The 21,037-nt window shown below is 43.7% G+C and overlaps 1 protein-coding gene and 2 long non-coding RNA genes across 3 annotated transcripts; 2 read left to right on the top strand and 1 right to left on the bottom strand.

Moving 5' to 3' along the window:
* Nucleotides 1-5,411: 5,411 nt before the first annotated feature.
* LOC115531502 (uncharacterized) lies at nt 5,412-15,290 on the top strand. The gene is made up of 9 exons (XR_003973894.1): nt 5,412-5,827; nt 6,592-6,753; nt 8,442-8,514; nt 8,972-9,075; nt 9,567-9,721; nt 10,401-10,473; nt 10,575-10,706; nt 14,200-14,308; nt 14,693-15,290. It is a non-coding gene; the product is annotated as an uncharacterized LOC115531502 (long non-coding RNA).
* Nucleotides 6,431-9,720, bottom strand: LOC115531501 (uncharacterized). The gene is made up of 4 exons (XM_030340817.1): nt 9,478-9,720; nt 8,907-9,069; nt 8,560-8,679; nt 6,431-6,707 (listed from the first exon to the last, which is right to left on the bottom strand). Exons 1-4 carry the CDS (start codon nt 9,712-9,714, stop codon nt 6,604-6,606), a joined length of 624 nt encoding a protein of 207 aa, XP_030196677.1. The 5' UTR covers nt 9,715-9,720; the 3' UTR covers nt 6,431-6,603.
* Nucleotides 15,291-15,801: 511 nt separating the features above from the next.
* LOC115530680 (uncharacterized) lies at nt 15,802-18,709 on the top strand. The gene is made up of 2 exons (XR_003973763.1): nt 15,802-16,855; nt 17,361-18,709. It is a non-coding gene; the product is annotated as an uncharacterized LOC115530680 (long non-coding RNA).
* Nucleotides 18,710-21,037: the final 2,328 nt, after the last annotated feature.

Raw genomic sequence — 21,037 nt, 5'->3', positions numbered from 1 at the left:
AGGTGCTGGTTGGACCGGGACCGCAGTGTATAGAGCCTGCCCAGACAGGCTTCTCCCTCCTCCCGGCATTTGATTTCTGCTGTTTGTTTGTAACACATGGACTGATGTTCACTTAATAACAATATAGTAATGACATACTAACTAACTAATATAAATATATGATTAATATATTCCTCACCATGACCTGACGTGTAGACACTGTGAAAAAGAAATAGGAAAAAGGTGACCAAAACGTTTCACTAAATTAAAGGCTATGAGTGAGTTTGTAGGTGAGTTACAAATGTATCAAGAGTAGAGGCCAGTTTAATGTGAAAAGGGATGGTTAAATGGTAAATGTTGTGAATATTTTGGGGGCAATTTTGGCTGCAATATTTTCTGCATTTATATAGGCTATACACCAACTATTTATGTGATGTGACAGGAGCGGGATGGAAGTCTTCCTAAAGGGCTTGGTCTGTTGGGTACCAATACCTACCAGTTGGTTACCAAAAGTATCAGTTGTAGTAGTATCTATCTCCTCACCTCCCTATATTATATATATATATATATATATATATATATATATATATATATATAGTTTTTTCTATCTGTCTCATTCCAACTGATGAAGTGAATTATACCTCGTCTTATAGGCTACTACCACGTACAGGCTAAAACCTGCAACTGCATGTTAATACTTCAGACGGACTTATTTACTTCTAATGGAATTTTAACTCTAACTTCTGAACTCTTTTATTGTTTTTATTGTACTCAGAAGACGAATAAGCTGACTCATGTAATGCTGTAATAAATAAATGTAATAAACGATACGCTATAAATAAAAGTATTTTTTAATTATGTTATCATAGTTGCCACGGCACTTACCATACACAATGTTCGGTCAAGTAGCTTAGATAGTGTATAGTCAAAGTGTATGTACTTGTAGTGTTCACCACCTCCACATTAACCACCTAATTTGAAACATCTTAACATCTTTCGACTTTAAGAACAACACAACAGAAAATATTCGCGAAAGAAGAGCTCTGGTCTCGACTGATGTTGTCTGTGTGTTTGCCCTAGCATATGATTGGGTGAAAACGGCTCAAATCTATTGGCTGAGAAAATTGAGGGGAGGAGCGCATTAGCATATCAACAGCACGCGTGCTGTTAATATGCTAATATATGGCAAGCCGAGTGTGCCACAATTCGACTTCAATTAAACGCGTTCTGAAACGCCAGCACGCGTGCCCAGAACGCGTTTTGGTTTTCCAGAACGCGTTCCGGCGTTTCAGCGCGCGCGCCCAGAACGCGTTCCGGCGTTTCAGCGCGCGCGCCCAGCGTTTCAGCGCGCGCGCCCAGAACGCGTTCTGGCATTTCAGCGCGCGCGCCAAGAACGCGTTCCGGCATTTCTGCGCGCGCGCTCAGAACGCATATTAGCATATTAACAGCACGCGTGCTGTTAATATGCTAATGCGCTCCTCCCCTCAATTTTCTCAGCCAATAGATTTGAGCCGTTTTCACCTAATCATATGCTAGGGCAAACACACAGACAACATCAGTCGAGACCAGAGCTCTTCTTTCGCGAATCTTTTCTGTTGTGTCGTTCTTAAAGTCGAAAGATGTTAAGATGTTTCAAATTAGGTGGTTAATGTGGAGGTGGTGAACACTACAAGTACATACACTTTGACTATACACTATCTAAGCTACTTGACTTGAGTTAATCCTTGTAATGTGGACAGCAGTCTGATTTATGGTTTTATGGTAATCTTACGCATATGCATAGTTGTGGCCTATGTATTATGTACAATGTGTAAAGATGAACTTCACACCTTAGTCACACATCAGTTGACCAATCACAAGTCAGCTGGATGGATGGGCAGTGCCCTAGCTTGAGACAAAGACCAGATTTGTATAAATCACATTACTTTTGAAAAACTGACCCTGAAGTCCTTGATATTGTCTCTTCTCTATTGGCCTCTGCGGGAGTGTGTGTGTGTGTGTGTGTGTGTTTTTAAATATATATCTGGTTGTGATTCGTTTAATTTGGTTTACCTGGTTACATTTAAGTTTATTCGTAACTGTTCTTAATGGAGTCAGATGAATCTGTAGTTTCTCCTATTCTTCTCCATTGTTCAGAACTGAAGTATTTTTAAGCTTTAAGTTTCTATTTACAGAGGTGATGGACTTGGTGGGGACTTGATGTCCCTTATTGAGACTACGGTAATAGTAACATTATGATGATTATTAATAAATAGCATCTCAAGTCTGTCAGTCTCTCTCCAACAGGCTGTGTATATTTTGGTCTGTCTCTTTCCCCCAAGCCTGCAGATAGAGCTGTCCGGATGGGCAGGTACTGAATCAAAGGAAGGCCTAATTGGGCAGACTTTAAAGCCTCTTGCTGAGCATGCTGCTCTCTGGCTCTGCTTGCTGCTCCGGCCTGTTGTTACACAGGGCTGGCTGCAGCTTTTTTCTCCTTTACTGGTTTTTGACTTGTATAACAGTGTGGTCTTCTCTGTCAGTTGTACCTGTGTGGCCACATGCTGCTCTGGGTGTAGTAGTACCAGATAGGTTAAATGTAGAGAAAGAATTTCCACAACGGCTTAATAAAGTACACTATTATTGTATTTTTTCTATTACATTTTATATATTCTATATATATATAGTTTTTTCTATCTGTCTCATTCCAACTGATGAAGTGAATTATACCTCGTCTTATAGGCTACTACCACGTACAGGCTAAAACCTGCAACTGCATGTTAATACTTCAGACGGACTTATTTACTTCTAATGGAATTTTAACTCTAACTTCTGAACTCTTTTATTGTTTTTATTGTACTCAGAAGACGAATAAGCTGACTCATGTAATGCTGTAATAAATAAATGTAATAAACAATACGCTATAAATAAAAGTATTTTTTAATTATGTTATCATAGTTGCCACGGCACTTACCATACACAATGTTCGGTCAAGTAGCTTAGATAGTGTATAGTCAAAGTGTATGTACTTGTAGTGTTCACCACCTCCACATTAACCACCTAATTTGAAACATCTTAACATCTTTCGACTTTAAGAACGACACAACAGAAAAGATTCGCGAAAGAAGAGCTCTGGTCTCGACTGATGTTGTCTGTGTGTTTGCCCTAGCATATGATTAGGTGAAAACGGCTCAAATCTATTGGCTGAGAAAATTGAGGGGAGGAGCGCATTAGCATATTAACAGCACGCGTGCTGTTAATATGCTAATATGCGTTCTGAGCGCGCGCGCAGAAATGCCGGAACGCGTTCTTGGCGCGCGCGCTGAAATGCCAGAACGCGTTCTGGGCGCGCGCGCTGAAACGCTGGGCGCGCGCGCTGAAACGCCGGAACGCGTTCTGGGCGCGCGCGCTGAAACGCCGGAACGCGTTCTGGAAAACCAAAACGCGTTCTGGGCACGCGTGCTGGCGTTTCAGAACGCGTTTAATTGAAGTCGAATTGTGGCACACTCGGCTTGCCATACTAATATGCGTTCTGAGCGCGCGCGCAAAAATGCCGGAACGCGTTCTTGGCGCGCGCGCTGAAACGCCAGAACGCGTTCTGGGCGCGCGCGCTGAAACGCCGGAACGCGTTCTGGAAAACCAAAACGCGTTCTGGGCACGCGTGCTGGCGTTTCAGAACGCGTTTAATTGAAGTCGAATTGTGGCACACTCGGCTTGCCATAGCCAGGGAAGTTTCTGGAACGTCCCGAATGTCACCCGAAAGTGTTTAATATAATGTAATTTCATAACCAAACAGGGACGTTGCTGGAACGTCCCGAATGTCCCCCGAAAGTTTTTAATATAATGTCATTTTCATAACCAACCAGGGACGTTGCTGGAACGTCCCGAATGTCCCCCGAAAGTTTTTAAAATAACGTCATATCATAATCAACTAGGGACGTTCCTGGAACGTCCCCTGAAAGTTTAAAATTAAATTACTAATTGTGACATTTTAGGATCTTAAATAACGTCGAAACAACGTCCTAAGGATAACGTCACGGTATAACCTATAGGGGACCAAACAGGGACGTCCCCGAACGTCCCCAGGACGTCCCTTGTTAGCTGGGGTATTATTCGATCTGTTAGGCTACTTTATCTGCTTACCTTGATTAATTGTCAACGAAACTTTCAAACGCGCATCAGTGGGCTCCGACTCCGAACCTATAGGATCTGAACTCTCTGACCTTTTCAAACGCAACTTAGTATCAGGTGCTTGGTTTTCAGCGAATCAACGATCAGAGAATACTGCCGTGATCACGTTGATATCGAAATAATTATTTTCTGGTCCCAGTCTTTATATGCCCTGGATTACACATATGTTGTTCGTGGATTTAAATGATAATTTTTCATGCAAAGAAAACTAAAAATTTTCGTGAAGAAGTTTGATAATTTTAGGTTTTATGTGAGGCCGCTTTGTGAACTACAGCTCTTCGCTGCTCTCGACGCACATGATATACGTCACCACACCCGCACTTGGAACTCGGCACAGAGATGGCGATCTCTCTGCCCCACTTCACCGCTTTTCCATGGGGAGGATAAAAGCATCGAAAGAGGTGAAAACCACTATAAATCGGGGCACGTGCAGAGTTTCAGTTAGGCCGATGTGAAGATTGTCGGTCTTCTCCACGCCAGTCGCAGGGAGCGTGACGTCACATACGAGCCGTGTAGTCTTTCTCGTTGTGTTTTCTCTACAGCCTTTATCTGAACAATTGCACAATAAACGGTCGAACTCTTTGCATGAAAAGTTATCCTTTAAATCCACAAACAACATATGTGTATCCAGGGCATATAAAGACTGGGACCAGAAAATAATTATTTTCTCTCCATTGACACCCATTCATATTTTTCGATCTCATAGGTCCCATGAGCTCTACCGGAAGGGGCGTGACTTCGCCACTCTATGGCCCCGTCCACACGAAGCCGAAACGGGCGAAACCGTTACGGTTTCGAAGTATCTCCGTAAAGACGAAGCCAAGCGAAACCGGATAGATCTGTAGAAACGCTGTAGTAAACATTCCAGGCCCATAAGGGGCGCTGCTTCTGGTACACAAATCTAGAAGAAGAAGAAGAGGCGAGCATGCGCATAAAGGCTGCCCCCGAACCACTAGCAACACAAACAAACAGCTCTTCTACGATGGCGAACTAGATTCTCAATAAATAATGGCTTAGCAACCCAACAAGGGACATGATATGCTGCAGAACGATTACAAGCTTGTAGTCCGCCATCATCTTTTTTGTTGTGATTTCTGAGACTCCGCGGGCTTAAGAGCCATTGGCTAGAAGGTCGAGGGGTGGGGCGATGACGTCATGGTTTGCGGTTTCAGTCGGTTTCAGGCGTCCACACGAAACCAAAACGAAACCGGATAGATTTGAAACCACCTCCGAGGGTGGTTTCAGAAGTTTGCGGTTTCGGTCAGCGGATTCGCCGGCTTCGTGTGGACGGAAGGCCGAACCGTACAAGACCTTTGCGGTTTCGCCATGAAATCGGCTTCGTGTGGACGGGGCCTAAAGGTGGGTTTCACGTGACGTCACGTTGCTGCATCGCGAACGCGCGAAATCCAGATGGAGGGCAGGAAGTGAAGTCTGACAATAGAACTGCTGTGTGAATAAGTCAAGATGCCTATGTTCTGTGCAGTTTACGGCTTCTCAAATCGTTCTACCCGTGAAAAAGACAAGAGTTTCTTTAGAGTACCAAAGGTTGTCGTCCATAAAGGTGAGAAATGTAAAAAGCTCACAGAACAACGCCGTAAAAAGTGGATTTTAAACCTACGTCTGCAGTCGGGAGGAGCAGAGTCTGTTTACTCTCGTGTCTGCAGCGACCACTTCGTCAGAGGTATGTTAGCAGCTAGCTAACTAACTTTTTTTTTTGTGGCTGTGTTTATATAGCATTAGGGTGTTGTAATAGTAATAGTAATGATTTAAGTTACCAGTAGTCTAATATGGGCTTCATTGGGACTTTTTAGGCGTCCCTAGTGCTTTGGGTGACGTTGAGTCGGTAGACTGGGCTCCGACGGTCAAGCTCGGTTACGAAACCACTCAGCCGAAATCTGAGGCATCTCTTCAACGAGAGCAAACCCAGATAGCAAGCATACGTTGGCCCTACGTTGGCAAAACGTTGTGAGCCAACGCCGCATATCGTTGGCCTGACGGTGTGAGCCAACGCTGGCCCTACGACATTTTGGCCGCTGGCCTACCGTTGGCACACCGTTGGCATAGCGACGTAACCGCGTCATTTCGGCCGTAGGGCCACCGTTTGACCAACGTGCATTATCCCCAGATGGCCACCGTTGGCTTATAGCCAATTGCCAACTTATAATTAAGGTAGCCAAATTTTATTAATTTGCCTTTACCAAATAATTTGAATTTCCTTTTAATTAAAACTAGCAACAAGAGTTTTGAGTTCAAAAACCATTCAAACATCATGGAATTAAACCGGAAAGTGTTAACATTTATTAAATACTTATTAAATACTTGTAATGATAATGATAATAAGAAGAAGAAGATGAAGAATAAATAAATTAAAAATGATAATAATAATAAGAAGAAGATGAAGAATAAATTAATTAAAAATGAATTAAAATCCGAGTCGGTGTGCAGGCGGAAGGCGGGTCACTCCAGGCTGCTGCAGTCGTCGTCACTGTCGCTGCTAGTTGTATCATGATCCAGGATGACCGGGGAAGGACTCGGAGGAGGAAGACTGAACTGCTGGGGACCTGGAATGTAGAAGATCATCGTTAAGCGTACAATTTGGTGACATGGGTAATGTTTGGCTTTCTTGCTTTCTAAATCAAGCTTTTTGTATTAATGCCATTGACTTGAATATTATTCTGTTCAATATCAATGATGAAGCCCTGTGATAGTTTTAGCAGCATTTTCTCTCAACACGTGGCTACTGATTGATGTGCTAACTAGCTTTTTTAATCTCTAGTGCTAGTTAGCTGTTTGCCAAGAGTTAGTGGGAGACTTTCCCACTTCCTTACAAAATTCGTTCAAATTCGCTCATCATCATTGTTCTAAAATTAAAGAAATAGTGTGGAGCAAAGAAGGCAAGTTTGAGGGGAAAATAACATCCCTGAGACCGACGTCGTACAGTAGCCTAGTTATGCTATTTTGCAACCATGCTTTTGGCGATAGCGGGAAAACATGCTTTCTACATTTTATGGTGAAATCCAAACATTACTTACCGATTTTAAAGGGGTAGTTCGGAATTTTGGACATAGGGCCTGATTCCGAAGTGAGCATTGGTATTCTATATCACTGGAGACAGTTTTCAACACATTTCATTCAGTCCTTCTAGTTGCAGAGTTCGCTCGTGCTAGGCTAGCGCAAGTCAACGGGCAATGCTAGCCTGCTATTAAAAACAGTCTTACCCACTCCACAGTACACCCGAGGTAAATCAATTATAACGCCAGACTATAGATTTAAATGTCTGTGTTGATAGAATAATGTTAGAAATAAAACTAACCATGCATCGCATGAATCATCGAGGGACTACTTTCTCAGCAGAAGCGGAATTCTACTATGCGCTGGTTAGGTTTGTAACCGAATCACGACAGAAGAACGTAAACAGAGAAGCGTAGGACAGAAGCGCAATTGAACGACTAGGCAACATGATGGTTCAGTGTGCTTTTAGAAATTGTAGAAATAAACGGTACAGATGGGCACCACAAAGTTTCCACCAATTTCCAGTGCGAGATCCATAAAGGACTCAACTGTGGCTTGTTGCTGCTGGCTTTGACATCAAAACACCGGCTCGTACATGTACGGTTCGTTGGATACAACAAATTCCTCATAATCGTCTTCAAAAGCAGATGCATCGCTAACTCCTCCAAACGTGGCCATATCTTGTTAATTTAATACTCTTGTAGAATTCCTTCGTTCACTGTACTCTGCGTTTGTAGCAATGACAGCGGCAGGTAACCTAGGTATCAGTGCGCCGCTGCCGTAGCCTACGTACAGGAATATAAACACTGCTGCTGGGACCCCGCAATTCCCTCAAAATGCAATGCAATGCAAGGTTGGTTTTATTTCTAACATTATTCTATAAACAGACATTTAGATGTATAGTCTGTCGTTATAATTGATTTACCTCGGGTGTACTGTGGTGTGGGTAAGACTGTTTTTAATAGCAGGCTAGCATTTCCCGTTGACTTGCGCTAGCCTAGCACGAGCGAACTCTGCAACTAGAAGGACTGAATGAAATGTGTTGAAAACTGTCTCCAGTGATATAGAATACCAATGCTCACTTCGGAATCAGGCCCTATGTCCAAAATTCCGAACTACCCCTTCAAGAACTCCGATTAAAGTTACCAATTGTAAGTGGGAAATGTAAAAAACGGGTGGATAGGATATTGTGCCAATTTCTCAAACACCTTGAAGAATAACTTCAAGGTTCTTTTTTCAATTTCTCAAACACCTTGAAGAATAACTTTTAAATTCCATGTTAGGTTAAGCTCCATGAAACTGTAAAAGGTTCAGCACATCCCTCTTGCCCCTCAAACGCTTCAAGAGAAAGAGCAAGTAAGTCTCATTTCCAGTATTTGATGGTTTGCTGTTCATGCATACCTTCATGCACTCTGCTTTCTCTCCTCTTTCTTCCTCCACTCCGGTCACCGCTGCACTTCAGCCAGTTTTTAATAACTGCCTCGCAGTCGCTGGCCGAAATGTTCTGGCTAGCCGATGCACCTAAACAGAGAAAGTGTATTTATTTAGTTTATTTAACATTGATTTATTGAGGAGGAAAGATCCTTTGAGATTAGTAATCCGTTTTTCATGTCCTGGCCAATAATACAATGGTACAAAGTGCATTACAAGTGTTTAATGACAAGATGCATGCAGTACACTCCATGGTTATTCAAAAGAAATGAATCCATTTCATAATTCATAGCTCAATGAGTGATTTGTTTACATACCTCTTACTACATTGCACACCTTGTAGGAGGCAAAAGCTAGCTTCTTCCCTCCTCTGCCAAGCCAGTTGAATTTCAGCGCGAAGTGGTTGGTGAGGATGTGGCGAAGGATTCTTCGAACCGCGTCACCAGGATTGCAGCCCCCAAGCGCACTAAGGTGTGCTGCCTGCAGGTAAGAATGGAAAGTAATGTTTTAGAATAACTTATTATGGCTTATAGTCAGCATACCGTTCAAAATTAACATCTTTGGTAATGCGAAAAGTTCATTAAACACCGCACACTGGATACTGTTCTTTTTTCTCAAAGGCGTTTCGCCCAATGCGTCTTCAGGTTCGAACCTGAAAACGCATTGGGCGAAACGCGTTGTTCGCTCCTAAAAATAAAGAGAAAAAAGAACAGTATCCAGTGTGCGGTGTTTAATGAACTTTTCATATTTGATCACGTTTTCCTGCCTAACACCTGCACCTGGAAAGCTGAAGGGTTGTGCACAAGGACTTTCATGCACTTTGATCTTTGTTGATGCATTGTAGCAAAGAACTGAAATATATCAGTATTATAGAAGTCATGACTATACCAGGGCCTTTTCCTGGGATTTCTCCCTCAGAAGATCCTCCACCCTTTGAAGGTCTTCCTCGCTGTTCATTGGGAACTTAAATTCCTCAGATGGAGTGTCTGCTGCTGCTGTCGTTTTTTGCCTAGTAAGGGCCTGGAGGAGGAGGTTGTTCTGCCTCACCAAGGCCTTCAACTCCTCCACAGCACGCAGGAGTGCATGATCCCGTTCTACAGGACAGAAAAACATCATGACTGTCATGTCAAGAGTAAGACCCTTTGCTAAAATTAACAGACTTAAGTTTAAACAGATTTTCAGTATTGCTGTGTAAGGCCAGATGTTTGTGTACCGAATTGACTTTGAATGTTGCCAGAGATCTGGGCAGAGGCCTGTTCAAGAGCAGCTGATGTGTGGGCAGCAACTGTAGGCAAGAAGATGTATATTTATAATCAGAGTAGTCAGTGTATTGAAGTTCATTACATTCAAATTTCCCAGATTCGAGACATTCAAAAAAGATAGAGTAGAATAGCAGAATTCAGATTTGGAATGATGTGTTATACCTTTATGCATGTCCTGCTGTGATGATCCAAAAGCAGGTGGGGAAAGCAGGGGCTTGTGGAGGACTCCTTTTTTTTCTTTTTTCTTAGCCCTATACATTGGAACAGTACAAGAGTATGAACAACAACAGTTTTGTAAGACTGCAAACTTGCCAATCACAAAATGTCTTCATGTGAGTGATAATGCATGGCCATCTGTAATCAGACCTTGTATGCTTCTCCCCCTCATCTGCAGGCACAGTTTCTTTCAGCTTTGAGGAAGGGCTGCATTAGAAGATAAATCACTCAATAAGCATGCATTGTTTTGTGTAGCTGATGGTTTTCATTGTATAGATTACTGCACAGTGCTTACATTCTCCTTCTTTTACCCCCTTCATCATCTGATGTCAGGGTGCTCCTGGTTTGGGCTTTTTTCAGGTTCATACGCGCTGCATCATAATTGGCTGTTGAAGACAACAATGAAGTGAGTAAAGCTTTTAAAGCCTAAGGGGAGAAAAGTGGTACATCCTACTTTTGTCTGTCTCACCAAAGGTTTTCACCACCTCCACAAAAAACTCTCCCCAGGTCTCATCTGGCATAGCGCTTTGGATGACTGCAATTTTCGTCCGCTTGGTGTCTTTATACGGTGGCCAAAAAGACACCTTGCCGTCCAAACTTAGCCACGAGCAAGGCACAACCTCCACCTCATTTGACTCGGTAAAATGAACTACCGCATACATCTAAACAGAAAATACGTTTTGAAAAAGTTGAACACATTGAATTTAGATAACCGATTTAATTGATTGAAATATGAATCATTTTTAAATTAATTTAGTTGTGGTTGAGTGGAACTGCCACAACTTTGTTCTTGTATTCTAACGTGACCATCTTAAAGTCAATATCTTTAACGGCAATTGACGTGGTCTCTTCTGCCAGGTTCCCAACCACAGCTGTCCCCAGTGCAGTTGAATCAACAGGGTGGTTGAAAAATGGACGTTGGTCTAAATATTGCCTCGCCACAAAAGACGTACCACCAAGTGTCCTGCTAATTGCCTCTATTTTAAAAGTGGCACCACCACACGAAACTGTGTTGTTCCCATCCTTTGTGGACAGGGTAAATCTATCAGTGGCGTACTGTGTTGTTGAGGGTGAACTTTGGTTATGGGAAGATGGACAGACTGGGTTGATGCTTGATTTTTCCGTTAATCGTTTAACAATTTGTTGTAATGTCTGGTTTGGCTTTCTAATTAGTTTCTTTAATTTATACAAGAAATTTTCGAAGGGAAAGGCAGAAATTTGGGGTAGTGGGCCATATTTTCTAACATCACTTGCCAGGTGGATCAAGCTGTGGACGTTATACACCAGAAAGTCCCCATAGATGGCGTGAAAATTCTGAACGAACACTACCAGGAGATTTTCCGCATAGTCACAATAACGGTGGTGGAGACGGGGGGAACATAAAATTGTTATTGCTACGTGGAGTAAAAGAAAATGTTGATACATGTGTTTTGGTAGTTTTTTTTTTAATGCAATGGGGCCAGTGTATAGTAAAAAAGTCCTAAATTCAGTGGCCTTCCACCGATCAACCTCACGGAGGGACCTTCCCTTGCGTCCAAACTCCTTTGGCAGCCTCTTGCCCAATTTGATTAAGTTCTCCGAAATAATGCAGATGGATTGACTCCCAATGCGGGTTGGAAGGGGCCCTCTCTGCCACAGCCAGATCAACTTTCTCATCACTCCTAGGCACACCAGGTGCATAAAGTCCAGCACAAATTGGGTCACCAAGCCTACATCTAGGTGTTGTAATGGACTGTCGCCCTCTTTGTGATGTTCCTGGTTGACTTTTGTGGCAAAACTGTCATCGGTTCTGAGAACCGCATCTGTTTCGGAGTAATTTAGGCGTCGGTTTGCCCATGAGCCCTCTTGCATGCACCTTTCGCAGCCGTAATAGGAATTGTGTGCTTTTATGTTTTTTAGAAATGCCCTTGCCGGTGCATCACAGACAAAACAGGAAATTTCGATTTGAATTTTTTTTGACTGATACTCCAAGCCATCAGATGCAAGCTTCCCCATCTCTGCCACAAAGTCAGAGAGGTACTCGCTTGCATCGGTTGGCTTGGAGTATCCGCAATATAAACCAATTAGAAATGGGGATCTAATGGGGTCCTCTTCAATTAGTGCAAGAATTGGCCAAAATTGCTGGCTGCTGCTTTTAAAAAGGGGCAGGCCATCCACATTTATTTGTAGTTTTAGTGTTTGGTTTTTAGCTAAGTCCTGTTCTTGCATTCGGCCCAAGATCCCTTTTGCCACACCAAAATAGTGCATGTTCCCCCCAGCTTTTGGTACTATCTCCGCATAAGTAGGGGTTGACAGGAGAGTGCGGCCGTCTTTTGGCAGTTTGGAATCTGGGAAGTGCTTGCGAAGCACGGAGAGCAGGCTGGAAATGTGGGAAATTGGTGTATTTGTTGTGATTGCCCATTCCTTGAGCTCATGTCTTAAGTCCCTTTGAAAACTGCCCCCCTCCTCTGAATCTGAGCCACTGCTAGAGCTCGACAAATCATTGAACTCCCAGTCATCCTCGCCAGAGGAGGCGCTCTCCTCTGATGCCATTACCCAATCCCCATCTCCGCTTTCGTCGTCGTTTTCTATTTCTGTGTAAGCTGGGACACTTGGTGGTGTGTCTAATGTGTCTGCGCCAGCGGCCAGGTTAAAGTAAGTGGGCCCGCTAGCATGAAGCGCTGCCAACGCAGCATCCGCTCCTCTTTTAACATGCCTTCGCAGCGACCTCTTTGATAAAATTATTTTACTCTCTGCCATTTTTTGTAATTTTGCTGTCGTAAGAGGTAGGCTATAATTGAATTATTTTGTAGCGGCTAGACGGTAACCCGGCTGGCGGCTAGCTAGCTGGCTAGCTACAGTTGTTGGCGAATTTGTTGACAACATTACGACTAGCGCTAGCAATTTAGCCGGTACTTTGTCAAACGGGTGGGGTTTGCCTTACCTTGGCTAAGTGAACCGGTTTACTTGTTTGTTTGTTTTGGTATTGTTTGACGGGTTTACTGGACGATGTGAAGTTGTCGGCATCAAATGTGGTTGTTGGCAGGCAACTGACGGTTATTTTTCGTTGTTATATGGTCGCGAGCTTTGTTGACGGTTATTTTTTGATGTTATATGGTCGCGAGCTTATTGCTGTTATGGTTGTATATCATATCAGTTTGGAACGACGCTGAAGTTGGCATCCGATTCGCAGCATCCGATTCAGCAGCTGGTCCACTTTAAATCGGTCCTGATTGAAAACCACTACACCTAGACTCTTCAAATCTGGACTAAATTATCACAGTGAGGCTATACATTATAATAAACATAGTTACAGATTTGTGAAACCTTTTTTCTATTTGTGAAAATGCAATACAGGCTCATTTTAATGCTTTTTAGGGGTCCAGACTGCATTAGAACGGGTCCTGATTGAAAACCACTACACCTAGACTCTTAAAATCTACGCTAAATTATCACAGTGAGGATATACATTATGTAAAACATAGTTTCAGATTTGTGAAACCTTTACCCTATTTGTGAAAATGCAATAAAGGCGCATTTTAATGCTTTTTAGGGGTCCAGACCGCATTAGAACTGATCCTGATTAAAAACCACTACACCTAGACTCTTCAAATCTGGACTCAATTATCACAGTGAGGCTATACATTATGTAAAACATAGTTTCAGATTTGTGAAACCTTTAACCTATTTGTGAAAATGCAATGTGGTCTGGACCCCTAAAAAGCATTCAAATAAGCCTGTATTGCATTTTCACAAATAGGGTAAAGGTTTCACAAATCTGAAACTATGTTTTACATAATGTATAGCCTCACTGTGATAATGTAGTCCAGATTTGAAGAGTCTAGGTGTAGTGGTTTTCAATCAGGACCGATTTGAAGATTCTAAGTGGTTTTCAAGCCGAATCGGATGCTGCGAATCGGATGCCAACTTCAGCGTCGTCAGTTTGGACCCGTTTCTCAAAAAAGAAAACATGCTACATCAGGGGTCCTGTACTGATGAAGCAATATTGTAAGCAAAGCAATAAAGTAGTGTTATCAGGGTAGCACCAGTGCTATCTTGTACTCATTTCCCTAATATGTGGTTTATCCCCCCCTGGTTTATCTGTCCCTACTCCCCCAATCCCTTAACCTCCCCATCTACCAATACTTTTCAGTTCCCATCTCTCAGACTTACCTGATCCTCCATCCAAACTCTGATGTTGGAATCCATGCTGTCCAGTCCATGTGAAGAGCACAGGAAGGCTTGTTGCAGCACACTTAATAGTAAGCTGTTTGTGTGTGTGTGTGTGTGTGTGTGTGTGTGTGTGTGTGTGTGTGTGTGTGTGTGTGTGTGTGTGTGTGTGTGTGTGTGTGTGTGTGTGTGTGTGTGTGTGTGTGTGGTAGAGAGAATGATGTGCGCTCCAGGGTTTGACATTAGCTTTTTAGCAACTGTTGTGACTTTTCTTTCCAAAGACTTACCTGTCAAAGTGAACACTGAGACTGAAATTGTTTCTAGCCGCAACCAAGTTTTACCAGCGCTTTGCCGGTTGGCAGGTGCCAATGTCAAGCCCTCATGTGTGCCCATGACTGTGTTTGACTGTTGATGAGCATGCATTGATATTAATCTCTCCTTATTCCATGTTGTATACTGTGTCTGTTTTTACTCAGGTAGGGTATCACCATATGTCTGGTTGAGCTCCACAAAAGATCTCGTCTGGCTCAGCTGTTTGAAGCGCATCTACCTAAATGTGTCATTGTAAGGTGGTCTCCCTCTCTCCCTCCCCACCTCCCTCTCTCCCTCCCCACCTCCCTCTCTCCCTCCCCACCTCTCTCCCTCCCTCCCTTATCACTCCTAGGCACACCAGGTGCAAAGTCCAGCACAAATTGGGTCACCAAGCCTACATCTAGGTGTTGTAATGGACTGTCCGCTTTTAAAGCCTAAGGGGAGAAAAGTGACCTGGGCCCTCTTGCATGCACCTTTCGCAGTCGTAATAGGAATTGTGTGCTTTTATTTTTTTTAGAAATGCCCATGCCTGTGCATCACAGACAAAACAGGAAATTTCGATTTTACTTAGAACAGTAACCCGGCTTGCGGAGGTACCTTCCCTTATACCCAAACTCCTTTTCTGTACATAGTTTCTCATTTATTTATTTTGTCTGTTCAGTCAAATTGCAAAGATTGTATTTATATATTGCATTTCATTTTCATCAGTTGTTTGCACTGACATACACATGACAATTAAAACTTGCGTTGTACTATTTTATACATCAGTGTTTTGCCTTTTTTTCTTGCTAATGAAACATCTTAGCCTGCAGTGAGCAGGGTCGATCAATCGTTGTGTTTCAATGGGGTTCTTTGCTCTTTATTCCACTGTTCCCAACCAGGTCAAATGCAATCTCTCCATATAAGCCATTAACCTCACCATTTAAATCCATACAAAAACACCTGAGATTAATGCTTGGGGGAAAGGGTCCCATTGTGAAGAGGGCCAACAGAGGTGTTTCTAATTCTTTTGACAATTATGTATCAATTTGTTAAATTAAAATCGTTAGATTGGTTTTGCAGGTAAGTGAACAGCCTGACTGCTTTGAGCCTTCAAACTTCAGCTACACTGTTGTGATGGTGGTTTCTGTTCTACTGTAGCATACAATAGGCCTACATAAAGAAGGCATTAAAAACAAAGGTGGGGGGGGGTCTTGCATCATGTGTGCTCAACATACAGCATGCTATTGCTGAAATGGCTGTTTTTTTTTTGGGGGGGGGGGGGGGGGCAGCACGCTGTACCTATTGGGTTTTACATATTTAAGATTTTAAGATCAATTGCTCCATGTTCATTAACTTGCACGTCTGCCTAAATGAAAGGGAAAGGGGGAAATCTTTTTCAGATGAAAATATAACATTTCTGAAAAGTAAAAAAAAAAACTACAATGGTACAGCTCAAACGGGCAGTCATGGGTAAGCGGTTAGGGTGTCAGACTTGTATCCCAGAGGCATAAATGCAATTTCGTTGTGTGCAGTGTTCACTTGTGTGCTGTGGAGTGCTGTGTCACAATGACAATGGGAGTTGGAGTTTCCCAATGGGCTTTCACACGTTTCACACAAATGTGCTTTTTTTTCTTGGAACTGCTGTACCTATTGGTTCAGGCTGTGTTTACAATCATTGCTTCTGTTACAATATACAGCATTGCCTGAAAAAAAAATACAAACACACAAATACACAAAAAAAATCCTCTAACTCTTGATTTTTTACGTCGGCTTTCTGACCAAACGCCAACGCTTGCTGCTGCTTGAGGTTGGACCAACGATGGCCCGAGGGTGGTTTGACGCCAAAGCTTGGTGTTGGGCCAACGATGGCCCGACAATGTTTTGACGTTGGAAGTCGGGGATTAAAAAATACATTCAGACCGACTAAATAGTAAAGGGAAATGTTTAATTCGACAGCGCTGAGTTAAAATGTATAGGAATTGATCAGCCTGTGACTTTTTTTTTTAATCTTCTAACTCGTGATTTTTTACGTCGGCTTTCCAACCATACGCCAACACTTGCTGCTGCGGAAGCCGAGGTTGGCATGAGGGTGGCCCAACGTTGGAATTCCACCGCCAACCTTTCCAACCAGTCGCCAACCAATGCCGCAGTTGGGCCAACGTGTGCTTGCTATCTGGGAAGGATGAAGCTGAAGGAGGACCAACAAAGACGGTCGGCATGTGCAGTGGCTATGTTGGATCTCAAAAAGACAGCTGAGAGCCCAGGTATGAGCCCAGATCTGATGCAGCCAGCTGACAACCCACAATCAGAGGACATCAGTGGGAATGGAACATTAAATTATCAAGGTAAACTATTGTACTAAGATGTGTAACCAGCATATTATTACATAATATACATGTGATTATCAGCAAATATAGGCAAACCTCGAATTAGGTTTTCAAAATAGACCCTATAGCCTTCCTCCCCCATAGGTCCATCCCTGAAAGACAGGCCATAAGTGAATGCTAAGGGTTGGTATGTGGCCTGTCTGTCAGGGATGCACCTATTGGTTAGGATGTCTGCCATACTTAATCCTGTAGTTTATCTGAGTCTGCATATCCTAAACCACAATACTAATTGAAATACACAAGTGCAATGTGATTAAAAACTTTGATAACCACTGAATACATAGAACAAATCTGATTAACATATCAACTGCTTTTAGGATACATTTTTTAAATGGTAAAGAGACTTTGTGGACAGTGGACACCCTGTAAAATTGGACCAGAGAACTTGCATGTTTGTAAAAAGGTTGCCAAAAAAGTCATATTCATGATTGAACTAATTATGCTCCCCACTGCAATATTGCAGGCTATGCAGATGCCGGATGCAAGACTGAGCTAACGATGGATGACATCGAGAAGATGGAGGATGTTCTGAGACAGAACACAACAGAGCTGGGAGATCTTCGGACCAAGGCACTGGACACACAGTCAACCAGGAGTCCTTTGAAAAAAATGAAGAAAGTTCTACACAGGGCTCCCCAACTTCTTAGTTTTAATTCCGATTTTTGAGCTGTGCGAGCCCTACATCACCTGTGGCCCCTAAATTTGAACAGTTGGTTTTAGTTTTGCTGAGGCTGAGACTAAATCTCCCGCTGAAAGATTTAGCTTTCAGGTTCAAGATCTCTGTGCCCACTGCTTCTAGAGTTTGGCATAAAATAATTGACATACTTCATGAAAGGTTAGAATTTCAAATTGAGTGGCCAGAGCGACATGTACTTCAAGCTACAATGCCAATGGGATTCAGACAGTCATTTGGACGTAGAGTTGCTGTGATAATTGACTGTTTCAAAGTTTTTTATTGAGAGGCCCTCTAATTTACTTGCCCAAGCACAGACATGGTCGAACTACAAGCATCACCATACTGTAAAAGTTCTGATTGGTATTGCACCCCAAGGCTATGTCACTTGCATATCATGTGCCTGGGGAGGGAGAGTCAGTGATAAACAGATCACAATAGAGAGTGGCCTCATTAAAAACCTGTTACCCGGGGATGTTGTCCTAGCAGACCGTGGGTTTAATATTGGTGATATTGTTGGATTTTACTGTGCTTCTGTACAGATACCTGCATTCACCAAAGGGAGAAAACAGCTGTCAGCGTACGAGGTGGCAGAAACTAGAAAAATAGCGAATTTGCGTATTCATGTTGAGAGGGTCATAGGTTTAGTCAGAAGAAAATATCAGATTCTGCAAAGCAGGGCTATGCCCAAAAAGAACATGGCAACAAAATCAGGTGAGGCACTAGCATTGATTGACAAGAGTGGGGTTATTTGCTGTGTCTTGTCTAATCTTTCAGAGTCTGTCGTCCCATTGGAGTAAGGAGGAGGGGCAGAGGTGAAGAGAGGAGGCAGGGGGATAGGGATAATCAATCAGTCCAGTACCTGAGCCCTACAACATGTTGGTCTGGAGCACCTGGTTGGCTCACAGGAGGGGGGGGGAAGGGGAGGAGTATACAGTAGTAGTAGTTTCACCTTACACACATCAGTCTGTAAATATGTTTTTAATATTTTTCTCCACTAGTTCAATTGTACTGGCGATATTTATTTTATACAATGAAATGGATTCCAATGTATTATTGCACATATTGTATTTATTATAACAATTGTTAAAACATCTAATCTTGTAAATAAACCACCATGTATTATTCTGTATTCTCAATGGCATTTCATCTTTTTATATCCTTTCATCACATTACACATGCAAGTTTGTAACTTGCTGTCCCAGTATTTCTGGAAGTATACTCTTTCTAAAAAAGCACTCAACTTTAGGAATCACATCATCCCAAAATTCAAGATCAGGCAAAATCCTTTCAACAAAAATGTCATTGCGGTTCCACACAACAAAGTCACAGTACTCAGTGAAGAAATTCGATTGAGTGCGGGTTAAAGGCAGGCGTACCGGTGGATCTTGGAGAACTGAGATGAAGTGAAGAACAGCGGCTTCTATTAACGAATGGATGAACCAGTTTCGTCCTACATTAGATCCACCCAAGTACGAGTCTCAGCTGATGTTCCGAACCCTAAGTCTAATTTTCGAAGGGTAGGAACAGCGTTTAGGCGTACCTAGGAGCAGTGGAACTCAACGCGCGTGCGTTGGGCCAGGGTGCCAGACCCTCTGCTCTAGTTCAAGTTCATCTTCAGACTGATAACGCCAAACGTCAGCCCAGCTTTGAATTGCGAAACCGAGGATTACTCTCACCACGATCCCACAACATAGAGTGCTGCTATGGAGAGCCCCCGGTCTAGCAAGAACAAAAGGTTGGTGAGGCAAAAGGACATGAAGGAAAGATGGGCTAGGAAGTGGGCACTCCCCGGTGCCGGTTCACCTACGACTCAGAGCCCACGCCCCTTGCGAAAGAGATCCATGAAGCGACGCCACCTGGATTTTTCCCCTGCCCTGGGGAGGACCGGTGCCGCCGTTCTCACTGGCAGTCCCCTCTCCGACGAAACGCGGAGGCCTGGCCACTCGCCAGATCGCCGTATGGTAACATGTTGCGCGTCAGTCCTAAAGCGCGTCGGAACAGGGTGGCTGGGCCACGACGAGGTGTGAAGCGTCGAGCCAGATCCCTCGATAGAAGCCCCCATCGCTCGCCGACAACCCCCCCGCCACAGGCCCCCAAACTGGATGCGAGATGGTCGGTCTCTGGAGCGTCCCCTTCGAGGGATCGTGAAGGGCTGAACCCTCGGTTCAGGCACCTGCCCCGAATAGAAACGGGTGTGCAGTTCGGAACGGGGAGCGGTTCCACGGATCGGCGGGGTGACGTATCTGAATCGAGCCTTCGAAGAAGGCTCTTCTTCAACGCCACGACGGCAAGGAAGAGCCTCACCCTATTTTCGTTTCGGAAAGGTGTAACAGGGGGCCAACTTTCCTCCAGAACGTCCGTGGAGATCACCTTTCCTTACTTGGCGCAGAGATGCAATCTCTGCGAAACTCATTTAAGTACCGCCGCCATGTGTTGTTCACATCTTGAGAAGGCGCATGGGTTAGCCCGCTCGACTCTCTTGTGCTCGGTCTGTGGTATATCCAAGTGACGGAGACATGAGATCGAGTGCCATGCCGCCGTTTGTCGGAACGCAACTAAGGCGGTGGTCGGCGGGGTGAGGTGCACCCTGTGTGATAAGAGTTTCAAATCCAAGAGAGGGGTCTCCATCCATGCAAGGTCGGCACATACGGCGGCGTATGTGGCCCAACGCAGTGCTAATTCTGGAGGGAAAAAGGCCCCGGGAAAGAAGTTCAGAAATTCTGTTTAGATATTATTGAAGATACAAGTGTGTCGATTTGTTAAATGGTTCGATTTAGTTATGTTACTTCTACAGTTGAAGTACGACTGATGATTTGAATCATCGACTTTCAGGTTTTTTTTCGGGTTTATTATTTTCTCACGTCGCGCCCCCCCTGAAGAACTCTGGCGCCCCCCAGGGGGGGCGCGCCCCACAGTTTGAAAACCACTGAACTAGACAAAACCCCCTGTCAGTTTTTTAGTTGGTAAAAAACCGCTCTGGTCAGGTGTTTAATATAAAAAAACTGCCTGTGTGAACACGCCCTAAGAGTTGTTCGAGCCACCGTCCTCTCGCGACGCTCCATGGGGGCCTGCCCGTAATTCCGACGCTCCATTGTTCCGACGTCTCAATGTTCCGAAATATTTCCCATTAGATCGACATGCCACTATTCCGACGGTTCAATGTTCCGAAAACGAAACCCATTGGTCCGAAGGTCCGTTAGTCCGACTTTTCAAAAAGGAGGCGCATTAGTCCGACGGTTCAATATGCCGAATAGGAAAAAGAGTTTTATACCTCGCTCGCTCCCTCTCTCTCTCACTGTGTCTGTCTGTCTGTCTGTCTGTCTGTCTGTCTGTCTGTCTGTCTGTCTTGTCTGTCTGTCTGTCTGTCTGTCTGTCTGTCTGTCTGTCTGTCTGTCTGTCTGTCTGTCTGTCTGTCTGTCTGTCTGTCTGTCTGTCTGTCTGTCTGTCTGTCTGTCTGTCTGTCT

The sequence above is a fragment of the Gadus morhua genome, chromosome 18, assembly GCF_902167405.1.
Source record: "Gadus morhua chromosome 18, gadMor3.0, whole genome shotgun sequence".
NCBI classification, from domain to species: Eukaryota; Metazoa; Chordata; class Actinopteri; order Gadiformes; family Gadidae; genus Gadus; species Gadus morhua.
This window is presented reverse-complemented; position numbering and strand designations above follow the sequence as displayed.